At 44.9% G+C, this 12,166-nt stretch overlaps 1 protein-coding gene across 2 annotated transcripts; it reads right to left on the bottom strand.

Annotated features, from left to right (window-relative positions):
• Nucleotides 1–7,827: 7,827 nt before the first annotated feature.
• LOC115254900 (uncharacterized) lies at nt 7,828–11,108 on the bottom strand. Of its 2 annotated transcripts, XM_062855056.1 has the most exons (3): nt 10,953–11,108; nt 10,661–10,892; nt 7,828–10,580 (listed from the first exon to the last, which is right to left on the bottom strand). In XM_062855056.1, exon 3 carries the CDS (start codon nt 10,356–10,358, stop codon nt 8,574–8,576), a length of 1,785 nt encoding a protein of 594 aa, XP_062711040.1. In that variant the 5' UTR covers nt 10,359–10,580; nt 10,661–10,892; nt 10,953–11,108; the 3' UTR covers nt 7,828–8,573. The 2 variants fall into 2 exon arrangements, with proteins under 2 accessions (XP_062711040.1, XP_062711041.1); XM_062855057.1 differs by lacking the exon at nt 10,953–11,108 and having other exon boundaries at nt 10,661–10,901.
• Between the last annotated feature and the right edge of the window lie 1,058 nt (nt 11,109–12,166).

Here is a 12,166-nt window from a genome sequence, read left to right as displayed (position 1 = left end):
TGGCAGCGAAGCACAAAGATAGTGCCGAACAGATATTCTTCGTGACGCCCAGCAGTTTCAATTTTCCGCTGAAATTAACACGACACGAGAACGCCAACTGCAACATTCGATTTTGATTTTCCGTTTTTTTTTTTTTTCGGATAGGTACCAACTTGGATTGGAAGCACGTCATCAAGTGAAACCAGTGAAGCAGTATTGCCGCGTGGAGAAAGGAGCGGTTGATTTGATTTTATCATGTCTTCGTGATACGGCTGAATAGGACGCCACTATGTGGGAGCACGAAGAAAGTTATTCTCTTACTGGAAGAAAAGTACTTTTTTACGGAGAGTGGGTACTCGAGTGTTAATCGCATTCTTACGCTAGCTGAAGTTGCTCGATTATCGCTAATTGTTGAACGGTTCACACTGGTAGCAGAAATTTTAATTCATCTATCACGCATACGACAGATTTTTATTTTAAGTTTAATGGGAGTTGCAGAAGGGTTCCCAGGGAATACAAAGAGCTTCTAAGAGAGGATTCAGGTATGTTTCTGAGGCTGTTGGCTCTTTGGGTTTTCAGGTGGTTTCAGAGCGATTCAGGACGGTATGGAAGTGGTTTCCGGTGATGTCAAGAAGCTTTCAAGGAAGTTGCAGTATGTTTAAATGGAATTTACAGATGGGTTTCAAAGTAATTCAAGGCATTTGAGATGGTTTCAGCTGATATCAGAACGTGCCTGGAGCGGTACGAAAACTCTTGAAACCCCCTAAACCACCTGGAATAGCCCTAAAATGCCACAGAAACGGGAATGCCCTTAAAACCTGAAACTCCCCGGAATACATATATATTTAAGAATTGTTGATTTGGTTCGGTGATTGCAACACACTAAAACACGATTCATAACGTTTTGGCCTACTGACTTTCAGCCATCATCGGTTTTTTTTTTTCTAATTAGCTACCATCTTGAAATTAGAAAAAAAAAAATAGATCTGATGATGGCTGAGTAGGCTAAAATGCCCTTTCAAGTTCCGCGAAGTTCAAATAAAGTTCCAAATGGAACTTTCTGGCTGCTTAGGAGGCTAACGATGAGCCTTGCTGGAACTTCGGTCACAAGTTCCGGCAAGGCTCATTGTTAGCCTCTTAAGCAGCCGGAAAGTTCCATTCGGAACTTTATCTGAACTTCGCGGAACTTTTAAGCTGCTTAAGATGCTACTCGGAACCATGTCGGAAGTTTCAGTTTAGTAACCTTGTGTTTCAATGAAAATTAAATTTATTTCTTTTACAGAAAACAACTGTTTAAGCATACACGAATAAAAGATAAATATGAATTTATAAAATCAAAGAATGAAAGGCTTGAGCAAAAAAAAATTGACGCCTATCGGATTCGAACCAATAGTCGCCCTACGCTGTACCACAGTACTACAGTTGCGGTAAAAAGAGTATCTGCAGTATGCTAATGCGGAATCCAGTGCTGTAATTTACTAGAACTATCGCGTATGTTTCTGCGAGGCTGCATAAAACCAGGCACCGCAAAAACTGATCGACCCCATACACGCGGATTAAACGCAATCCTGCCCCACCCGTTTCAACTTGCCCCGGTGTACTTTATGCGGACGGGGCCGGATCATAACGTCCGAGGTCAAAATGTCCCGGTAGTTAAGACGCGTTTATTTGCGAAATAATGTCCAAAACTTAGATCCGTCAGATATTCAATGTGACTTCTTTCCAGGGACTGTGTGGCACATCTGCGTGTTCGGACGTTATGCTACGGAAAATGCGCCATAAAGTCCTGGTGTATTATAGCCTCGGACGTTATGATACTGCGCCAATCGATTGATCGGAGTAGATTGATTTGAGAAATTGTAAAAAAATAACCCCTTCTATGCGAAAGCTGCTGCTACTGTTGGAACTAAAAAGTCCGGCTGTCACATAAGTAAACTTCGCCAAGAATGTCATGTTATAGTAGAGCTCGCATTTCTCACACGCAGGTCCGATCAATTAACAATTTAAGGTTCAGAATTCATATTTGTGCTCTAATCCCGAGACATCTAATCCATGCGAAATTGACAAGTCTAGTCTTTGGCAAATGTATGACTTCTTGGACCAGAGAAAAATGTTTGAGAAAATGGGAGCAACTCACAGTTGCTCGATTAACAAAAGCTTGCTCTGTGCAAAGCTGTCCACCCCCTTGCTCTAAACTCCCTGTAACGCCCTTGAAATCAACTAATGACCATGGAACCTCTCAGGAACACCCCTTAAATCTCCTGAAACCGCCTGAAACAGCCTGAAACACTCTTGAAGTCGCATGAAATCCCCAGGATACCATCGCAACACTCTGAAATCTGCCGAAACACCTATGAAACCTCTGAAACGCTTCTGATATTCGCAATAACACCTCTGAAACGCCCCTGAATCCCCTGGCATGCCTGAAACTCCTAGAAAATCTTTGAAATCCCCTGGAACATTATTGAACTCCTTGAAAACTCCTAAAACCCTTTGGAACACCCATGAAACTCCCTCACGCTAAAGCCACTCAGCACTAAAGTGCATAATTTCCAGACCAAAAATGAGTAACCCTTGCACATTCACAATATCAGCTCCTGCGTCCACAAAATCGTGAAATTTGCAAAAAAAAATTGTACGGCAATATAGCCAGCTTTACTAGTGACCTTGGTAAACAAAAAAAAAATATCGACATTTCGCATCTAGAAGAGTGTACGAGCTGTTTTTGTGAATGTGTATGGTCTGGAAATTATGCACTTATGAGTAGGTCTTACACATTCTAGCAGCTTAGCGGTCTTAGCGTGTTGGATCATCCTTGGAACGTCACTAATATCGCCTGGAACACACATCAATCCAAATAAAAACCCCAGGAACGTCGCTGAAACCTCTTGTAATGCTCCTGAAACATCCTGCAACACCCCTGAAACTCCTTGAAAACTCTTGAAACGCCCCTGAAATCCCATTGAAGCACCCCCGAAGTTCCTTGAAAATCACTTGAATGGCCCTGGAACGCTTCTGAAACCCCAGTAGCTCCCCTGAAACGCCCTGTAACAGTCCTGAACACCCTGGAACACCCCTGTTGCGGAGGCAATAAAGAACAGGATCCAAATTCAATGAATTTATTCTCTGGGTGGGAAAAAAATATAAAATTCCTAAAAATACAAATTCATAAGCATTTTCTTAGCTTTTCTTAATACGTTTAACAAGCTTACTCTTAGTGATCCAGTCTCAGATCGTATCTCCTGCAACAGTGTCCCTTGCTGAACGATTGTGGAACCTCTGTATTTATTAAGAGAAGCTTAGTGATTTCTCTAATATTTATGGAGAATGTGAAATGCGGCTTATAGTGTAAATATTACCTTTTGAGCTGTACCTAGACCAACTAACGATACTGTCTAGGGTTAGCCAATAACAGTTCTAGCTCGACCGACCTACTCCTGTTCTGAGCAAAAAGATATAATGTCAATCAACATAGCGTAGGTAGAACCTACCGTAGAGCATCATACGCTAACCTGCTGCAAACTATATCACCGATACTATATCAACTAATCTGACTTCTAGTTCACCGTCTAGCAAAAATTATAGCGTATCCTAGGGTAAACAAATTTAGTAAGTTAGATAAGTTCAACTATCACTTTCTACACGAATTACTTAATATGCAAACATAACTCGCAGGCAACGATGCAATGTTGTGGATAATCAACACTCTATTGTTGCGCCGTTCCTTCCACGTTGGACGTCTCACATACTGTAGCAGGTTCACCACCGTGTGTGTCACTCAGTGGCGTAGAAATAGATGGGGTCGACCGGGCGTAGTCAACAGTCCCCCCCCGAAATGCGCGGTGAGCTCCTGCGTATTTCCGCTAACGCCTACGTCGAGAACAGCCAACGACACTGACTGCTGATCGCTCGTAGATTCCACCGGACGCAGTTTGTACGGTGGCACGACGGACTTGACCATCGGAAGCCTTGTGCGTAGCAATTACTCTGCCCTTCGGCCAGCAATTTCTGGATAACTGGGTCAACGATGATGACGATGTCGCCAACGGTGATTGGTTTCACTGGTGTGACCCACTTAGACCTTCGCGTAATAGTTGGCAAATAGTCTCGCAACCAGTGCTTCCAGAATACGTTCGCCATAGCTTGGGATTGAGTGTAGCAGTTTCTAAGAGTCACGGGACTGTCATCAAATGGAACCCATGACCTCAGGCCATTTGCTGAACCTAACAGGAAGTGGTTAGGCGTCAACACGGGCGAATCATCATCGTCTATCGGAATATCAGTCAGTGGTCTGGAATTGACTATATTCTCTACTTCTGTGAGTGCGTTTTGTAAAACTTCATCGGTGGGTAGTCTGTTGGGTTGTAACACTGCAAGGTTTTGCTTGACGCTGCGGATCAACCGCTCCCACGCTCCTCCCATGTGGGGCGACAAAGGAGGAATGAAGGACCACCGGGTGTGGCTTGAGGTGAACTCATTAGCAAATCGGTCGTGGTCGAGCTGCTGGATTGCGGCCTTTAGTTCCTTGCTGGTAGCTTGGAAGTTGGTTCCACGGTCGCTATATATAACAGCGGGAACTCCCCTCCTAGCCATTATGTTCCGGATTGCCATAACGCACGAGTCGGTTGTCAGTGTGTGACTGATTTGCAAGTGGATGGCGCGAGTGGTTAAACATGTGGCGAGAACCCCCCACCGTTTCTCGGAGCGACGACCCACTGACACTAGCATCGGACCAAAATAGTCCACCCCCATATAGGTGAAAGGACGACTGAAGGCTGCTAAACGTGACTGAGGAAGATCAGCCATCATCGGTACTTGTGGGTTTGCCTGTTGTATTTTGCAATACTGGCAATTTCGACGGACTGTATGATATGTAGCCTTGATTCGAGGAATACGGTAGCGCTGCAAAAGTTCGTTGATGATTGTCGCATGGTTCTGGTGATGGAACCTCTCATGAGCGTCGGCAACGATTAACCATGTAATACGGTGTTTTCTCGGAAGGATTATAGGGTGGACGGCATCACGGTTGACGAATGGACATGACTGGGTTCGTCCCTGGATCCTAACAACTCCGCTTTCGTCAACGAACGCGCTACGGAATAGTGGATTGTTTCGAATGATCCGCTTCAATGAGCTCCCAGTGCGATTTGAAGTCAGTGTAGCGATTTCATCTGCATAGGTATCTAGCTGTGCCTGGCGGAACAAGTAGTTTTCAGCTTTAGCAAGCTCTTCCTGAGTTAATGGGCCATTTAAGCGAATTTCCATTTTAATAGAACGTCTTAGGTTTCCGATGAATCTAAAGACGTAAGCAGTTCGTCGAAGCAGAGGAATCCATTTGGAGAAATTTTGTGGATCTATGATCGGCTCCGCTACTGTAGTGTGAATGAGGGGGTGTGGGCGTAGCTCTTCATCAGTTGATCCCCCGAAACTAGGTGTAACTGGCCACGAATCCTTGTCTCGCCAAAGAAAATCTGGTCCACGGAACCAACGGTTGTCAGAAGAAAGATCCGGCACTCTTGCCCACTTTGTCCCTTCATCGGCTACATTCTGCTTTGTTGAAATCCATCGCCATTCGCATACTTCGGTCGACTCCAGAACTTCACTCACACGAAAGGCAACAAATTGACTGTAGCGGCGATGATCCGACTTCAGCCAACAAAGAACATCTTTGGAATCTGTCCAGAAATGTCGCTTGCTTATCTTGATCGAGAGAGATGTCATTATACTATCTGCTAAACGAACACCGAGAAGAGCGGCTTGTAGTTCAGAGCGAGGAATGGATAGGAACTTTAGCGGAGCTACCCTGGTCTTTGCTCCTGCAAGTGCGCATTCAACAAGATCTCCCTCTTGGAATCGTAGATAGGTAACCGCGGCGAATCCGCTCTCACTCGCATCAACAAATGTATGCATTTCAACCAGTGCTTGAACTGATGTCACACGCCTGTAGCAACGCGGTATTTCAATCGATTCCATCTTTGGAAAAACGGATAACCACGTAATCCACTTCTCGAACTGTGCGTCTTCAATGGGGTCATCCCAGCCGACATCCGTTCGCCAAATCTCTTGCAACAGCACCTTTAGAAACATCAGTAAATGTGCTATGAAACCCATTGGATCAAAGATCATCATGAGCGTCCTGAGTACTTCGCGTTTGGTTGGCCGGCGGCTGCCTGATAACAAATGTTCGTCATATCTGGATGACTTTTTGTACGTAAAGCAATCAGCTGACGTGTTCCAGTACATCCCGAGCACCTTTTCTGTTGTATCTGCCTCTCCGATGTCCAAATTCTTCTCGTTTGCGACCGTCTCTGTTAGTGAAGCTTGAACTGCAATGGAGTTGGAAATCCAGTTACGCATTTCAAAGCCACCCTGCGCGTGAATTTCCTTCACCTCTTGGGCCAGATTTACGGCTTGCTCTTCTGTTTCCACACTGACGAGCATATCGTCGACGTAGTGTCTTTTGATAATAGCGTCGACCGCATCTGGATGATCCTGCTCAAAGCGTTTCGCGTTGCTATTCTTAACGTGTTGGGCGATACTAGGAGAACAGCAAGCGCCAAAGGTCAACACCTGAACGACGTAAATGCTGGGTTCTGTTTCGCCACCGCTTTTCCAGAAGAAACGTTGACATTGTTGATCTTCCTTGCGTACTTGTACTTGGTGAAACATTTCTTTAATGTCACCACATACTGCCACCCGGTGTTCACGGAAACGATTCAGAACCGATAAAAGCGACGTCAGTTGATCTGGTCCTTTCAAAAGAACCGAATTCAGAGAAACATTATGCACAGCAGCTGCCGCGTCCCATACTACCCGTATCTTGCCTGGCTTGTTTGGATTGACGACTGCGAAAATCGGGAGGTACCAAATTCGTGCATGTGATTCGTTGATTTCTTCGGAAGTCAGCTTCCTAACATATCCCTTGTTGATATGCTCATCAATCCTTTGTCTGAGTGCCTCAGCTAATGCTGGATCCTTGTTCATCCGATTCTCTAAACAATTCCATCTTCTAATTGCCATTGCTTCACTGTTTGGAAGCCTAATCTGGTCGTATCGCCACAGAAGGCCAGACTCGTAGCGATTGTTCGTTCGACGCGTGAGTGATTCTAACAACTCTTGCGCCCGCTGATCTTCTTGAGAAAGAATTAGCTTGTTCGGCTTGATAACTCCCATGCTCTCTAGCGAGAAATATGATTTCATAGCTTTATGGAGACTATCATCCAACTCTGCATTACATTCGCACCTTTGTACACTATGATAGTTCGTATACACAACAGTGTCATCTTTTCCGGAACAGTTCCCGTAGACCATCCATCCCAAACGTGTCTTCACGGCGATAGGCTCATTCCATTTTCCTTCTCGGCTTTTAGTGCTATGCCCGAGATTGGCGTAGGGTATCGCGCTACTTGGGCGGTGGTTTTCTTCGTCTGTTATTTTCGTCTGTTTTCCACTGTAACTCGGTCAATTTTGAACCGATTGACTTGAAATTTTGTACACGGGTAGATACTATACCTATCTCACCGCATTCCAAGAATTGTGTCAATTGGTTCAAGATTGACTGAGTTATAGTGGAAAACAGACGAATATAGAAGCCACCGCCCAAGTAGCGCGATTCCCTAATCCAATCCAATGAGAAGTCGTGGGCTAACTTCCTGATACGATTCGAGGGGCAAGCCTTCGAGATGTGAAAATCGTTTTTCCAGTTCGGGAAATAGTAGCGTCTGCGGGCGAATCTGTAAGGAGGATAGGGTGCTGATTCCTAGAAGATCGAACTTCGTCGCTTCGCTGTTCACTCCGGATATTTTTAGGTTGACTTGCTGCGATTTGTTCTCAATTTTGCGGGTTCCGCCAGTCCATTTTAAACATAGCGACTTTCTTGGTCCTTCAATACCTAGTTCCTCGGCGAGACTTTGCTCAATGAGAGTAAGCTCAGATCCGTCATCTATGAATGCATATGTTTGTATCGCCTTTTTCGGTCCATACAGTATGACCGGGAGGATGCGGAACAACACTGCAGACTGTCCTTGGTGCACATTACAACTTGGCTCGGATTTGGCTGGCTCTGGTAAAGATGTCGTAGGTACCGGCCCAGAAGGTCTGGAGTCCTGGATTTCTGGTTTATGGAGTAGAGGGTGATGCAGAAAAGTGCATCCATTCGTATCACATTTCTTCTGTTGCTTACAGGAACCATTATGCTTGCGAAGACATTTGCGGCACAGCTTGCATTCTTTTACCGCTGCCCATTTCGACTCGTAGTTAAGTTCGGCAAATCTTCTACACTTGGTGATAGCAGGACAACTTCCCTTGCAAACTGCGCAGGAGTCTGTGGTGGCATTTGGCGTTGTGACAGATATTGGCTTGTTGGACGGATGAGTAACGCTCTCATCGTTCAGCTCCGACTCGGAGTGGAAGTTCAGGAAGCCATCTTTCTTACTTCCTTTAGTTCGTTGCTCTTGGCCTGAAGTGGCCATCACAGTGCTTGCATCCTCAGCTATGGTGTATAACCAGCCACTGAAATCAGCTAGATTAGGATCTAGATAGTTCCGAGCAAACCTAGCCCAATCCAACTTGAGAGTTGCCGGAAGGCGTTCAACTTATTCGTAACGGAGTGACGCATTGAAGATGAAGTCGTTAACTTCGCAAGCTCTAATCGTTGCAACCATGTTTTTCACTGTTAACGCAAAGTTTACTAGTGATTCTAGCTTTTCTGTATTTGGTTGCGGCAGATGTCTAATCTTCTTAACGATGGATTGGATGATCGCGTCTGGCCTGCCGTATAACATCTTCAACGTGGATAAAATATCTCCTACGTTCGACGGATGGAGTAACTCACATTTTACCGCCTCTAGTGCGTTCCCTTTGAGACATTTGCGTAGTCGTAGCATGTTCTCCTCGTTTGTAAAACCACACATCTGCGTTGACGAGTTGAACATGGCATAAAATAGTGGCCAGTCCTCTAATGAGCCATCAAAATCTGGCAGATCTCTGGACACTGCCTGACGCGCTGCAATTTGGCTTCTATTGAGGACACAGACGGTTTCATCATCGAACACTGGTGAGCCTGAGTCCTGCTGAGCTGATCTAATCGGAGTTGAACGTTGGCCTGGAACAAATTCGTTCACTAGATTTGGATTCACCGCTGAAACAAACTCCCTCCTGGCTGATAGTTGGCGACATGGTTGTCCTCCTGGAAGATCTCTCGAGTATTGGCCGTAATGCATTTCTGGTAGCGACGAAGACACGACTCTTGGATGACCGTAGCTCTGCGGGTAGGCGGAATGCCTTTGGTGACCTTCGGCTTGGCAACGTTCGTTCTGGTGAAGTATGTGAACAGAGTTCAGTTGAGTGCTGTTAGCATAATGCACTCCTTGTGAGAGACGGTTGTACTGTGGACGTGTAGCTGACGTAGACGGGATCGGTTGATCTTGTTGAATCGACTGCTGCACCGATGAAAAGGGTTGATTCCCTGCAAGGCGTTGACCGCGCCGGCTAGATCGGAGAATTGATGGGTGTAGATTTCGCTGGACCTCCGGAGCGTGGTGCTCCTCGAGTTTTCCCGTACTGTTCGGGGTATGCTCATTTGCCACTTCCGCAACTAACCCAGAATCCTCAGCTTCACCATGACGTTCTGTTTCGGCTAACCATTCTTCGATTTTCGATAACTTTCCTTCCACACTTTCCTCAGTCACAGATGATGTCTCGCTAACACATTCCTTCAGGAGCTTATACTTTCGCTCCAAGAAACGCTTCTCCAACTCAAACTCTTCTTCGAGCTGCTTCATCTCTAGCTCTTTCAACCTCTTTGCTTCACTCCTTGAGCTAGCCTTGCTGTTCGACCGTATTGATGTGATCTTGCTTGGGGGAGCTAGATTACGCTGCTTTTCAACTATGCGGTTGGTGTTGGTGGGGGGCACAATAAACGATGAAGCTTTGCATATCGGACACATCCAGCTTACATTGGCGATGTCTTCCGCCACATGCACACATGCAAAGTGAAACCACCGATCGCAACCATCACACTGCACCATTTCTTCGCTGTCACGTTTTCCACACAACTGACACCTATACTCTACATTCCTACGAACTTCGCGTAACGGATTCCTTCTAATGACATGCGCGGAACCGGTGTTGGCAATGATGTTCGATTGACCGATATTGACAGGATTTTCAGAGTTCAGACCGGTTGCCCCGGCTACGTTATTATTGGCAACGTCAACATTTACCTTGATTCCAGTACTAGGAGAGGATGCGATGGTAACAGGAGGGGTGGTACTCGAACCGATTGCCGCTGTTCCTGCGACTCCGTGATCGTATCCATCGGCGTGGCCAGGCATCGATGTTCCAGTATTCGTTTCAGCAATTGCCGACTTTTTCGACATTATAAGAGAATTTTATAAAATGTTGCGGAGGCAATAAAGAACAGGATCCAAATTCAATGAATTTATTCTCTGGGTGGGAAAAAATTATAAAATTCCTAAAAATACAAATTCATAAGCATTTTCTTAGCTTTTCTTAATACGTTTTACAAGCTTACTCTTAGTGATCCAGCCTCAGATCGTATCTCCTGCAACAGTGTCCCTTGCTGAACGATTGTGGAACCTCTGTATTTATTAAGAGAAGCATAGTGATTTCTCTAATATTTATGGAGAATGTGAAATGCGGCTTATAGTGTAAATATTACCTTTTGAGCTGTACCTAGACCAACTAACGATACTGTCTAGGGTTAGCCAATAACAGTTCTAGCTCGACCGACCTACTCCTGTTCTGAGCAAAAAGATATAATGTCAATCAACATAGCGTAGGTAGAACCTACCGTAGAGCATCATACGCTAACCTGCTGCAAACTATATCACCGATACTATATCAACTAATCTGACTTCTAGTTCACCGTCTAGCAAAAATTATAGCGTATCCTAGGGTAAACAAATTTAGTTAGTTAGATAAGTTCAACTATCACTTTCTACACGAATTACTTAATATGCAAACATAACTCGCAGGCAACGATGCAATGTTGTGGATAATCAACACTCTATTGTTGCGCCGTTCCTTCCACGTTGGACGTCTCGCATACTGTAGCAGGTTCACCACCGTGTGTGTCACTCAGTGGCGTAGAAATAGATGGGGTCGACCGGGCGTAGTCAACAACCCCTTAAACCTCTAGAAAACCCCTAAAACACCATTTATCTCCTGAAACCACTTGCAACCCCTTGGAGCAAAATTCATACAGAAATTTCTGCAAGAATTCCTCCAGGTAATCCTCCAAGAAATCTCCGGGAATTCCTTCAAAATTCTCCCCAGAAATTATTCAGGGATTCCTCCCAAAACTCCACCAGAAATTTCTACAGTAAATCATACAAGAATACCTACGGGTATTGCTACAGGAATTCTACCACACATTCTTCCGGGTATTCATCCAGATATTCCTCCAGGAGTTTCTCCAATGATTTCTCCAGAAGTTCCTTTTTTATCTGTGTTAACAAAATTTTTTGCCCTAGGCTAGTTCATCTCGGGACCCACACTTTTCTTCCCTTCCGAAGGAAGATCTCACTTTTTGTGAGTTTGTCGGAGTGGGATTCAATCCCAGGTCCTCGGCGTGATAGTCTTCTAACCGTTCTAACCGTGACTATCACGCCGAGGACCTGGGTTCCAGGAAATCCTCCAGGGATTCCAGGAATTCTTGAAGGGATTTCTCTAGGGGCATCTGCAGGGATTACTCCAGGAATTCCTCTAAAGATTTTTCCAGGAATTCCTTTAAGCATTAAAGCAAATCTTCGGGAGGATTTTGAGCAGATATTCCAGCTGAAATTTCTTCAGGAATTGCCTCAGGAATTTCTCCAAAATTCCTACAGTAATTTATTAAGGAATTTCTACACCAATTTCTTCAGGGATTCCTATCGAAATTACCCAGGAATTATTCCATGCATTTCTTCCAGAATTCCTTCAGGCACTCCCCCAGGAATTCGCCTCAGGAAATCCTTGGAATTTTAACCGTTTGGTTACAAATTGTGGATTTTTGTTTTGTATGTTGTATGTTGTTTGTCGAACCCTTCACGTTTCTCGTGTAAAGAGAGAAGGCATATATCACAGAAGCGATAGGGTTAAGTACCGCTGCGAATGAATTCGACTGCTACCAATAGCAAAACATGGCAGAACGAATGACCTTAGCTAGAATGGGTTAGATGACGAA

This window comes from Aedes albopictus, chromosome 2, assembly GCF_035046485.1.
Source record: "Aedes albopictus strain Foshan chromosome 2, AalbF5, whole genome shotgun sequence".
Taxonomy (NCBI): domain Eukaryota; kingdom Metazoa; phylum Arthropoda; class Insecta; order Diptera; family Culicidae; genus Aedes; species Aedes albopictus.
This window is presented reverse-complemented; position numbering and strand designations above follow the sequence as displayed.

Coding starts and splice junctions, on each gene's coding strand:
- LOC115254900 (XM_062855056.1), bottom strand. CDS start 10,358: ATGTCGAAAAAGTCGGCAATTGCTGAAACGAATACTGGAACATCGATG.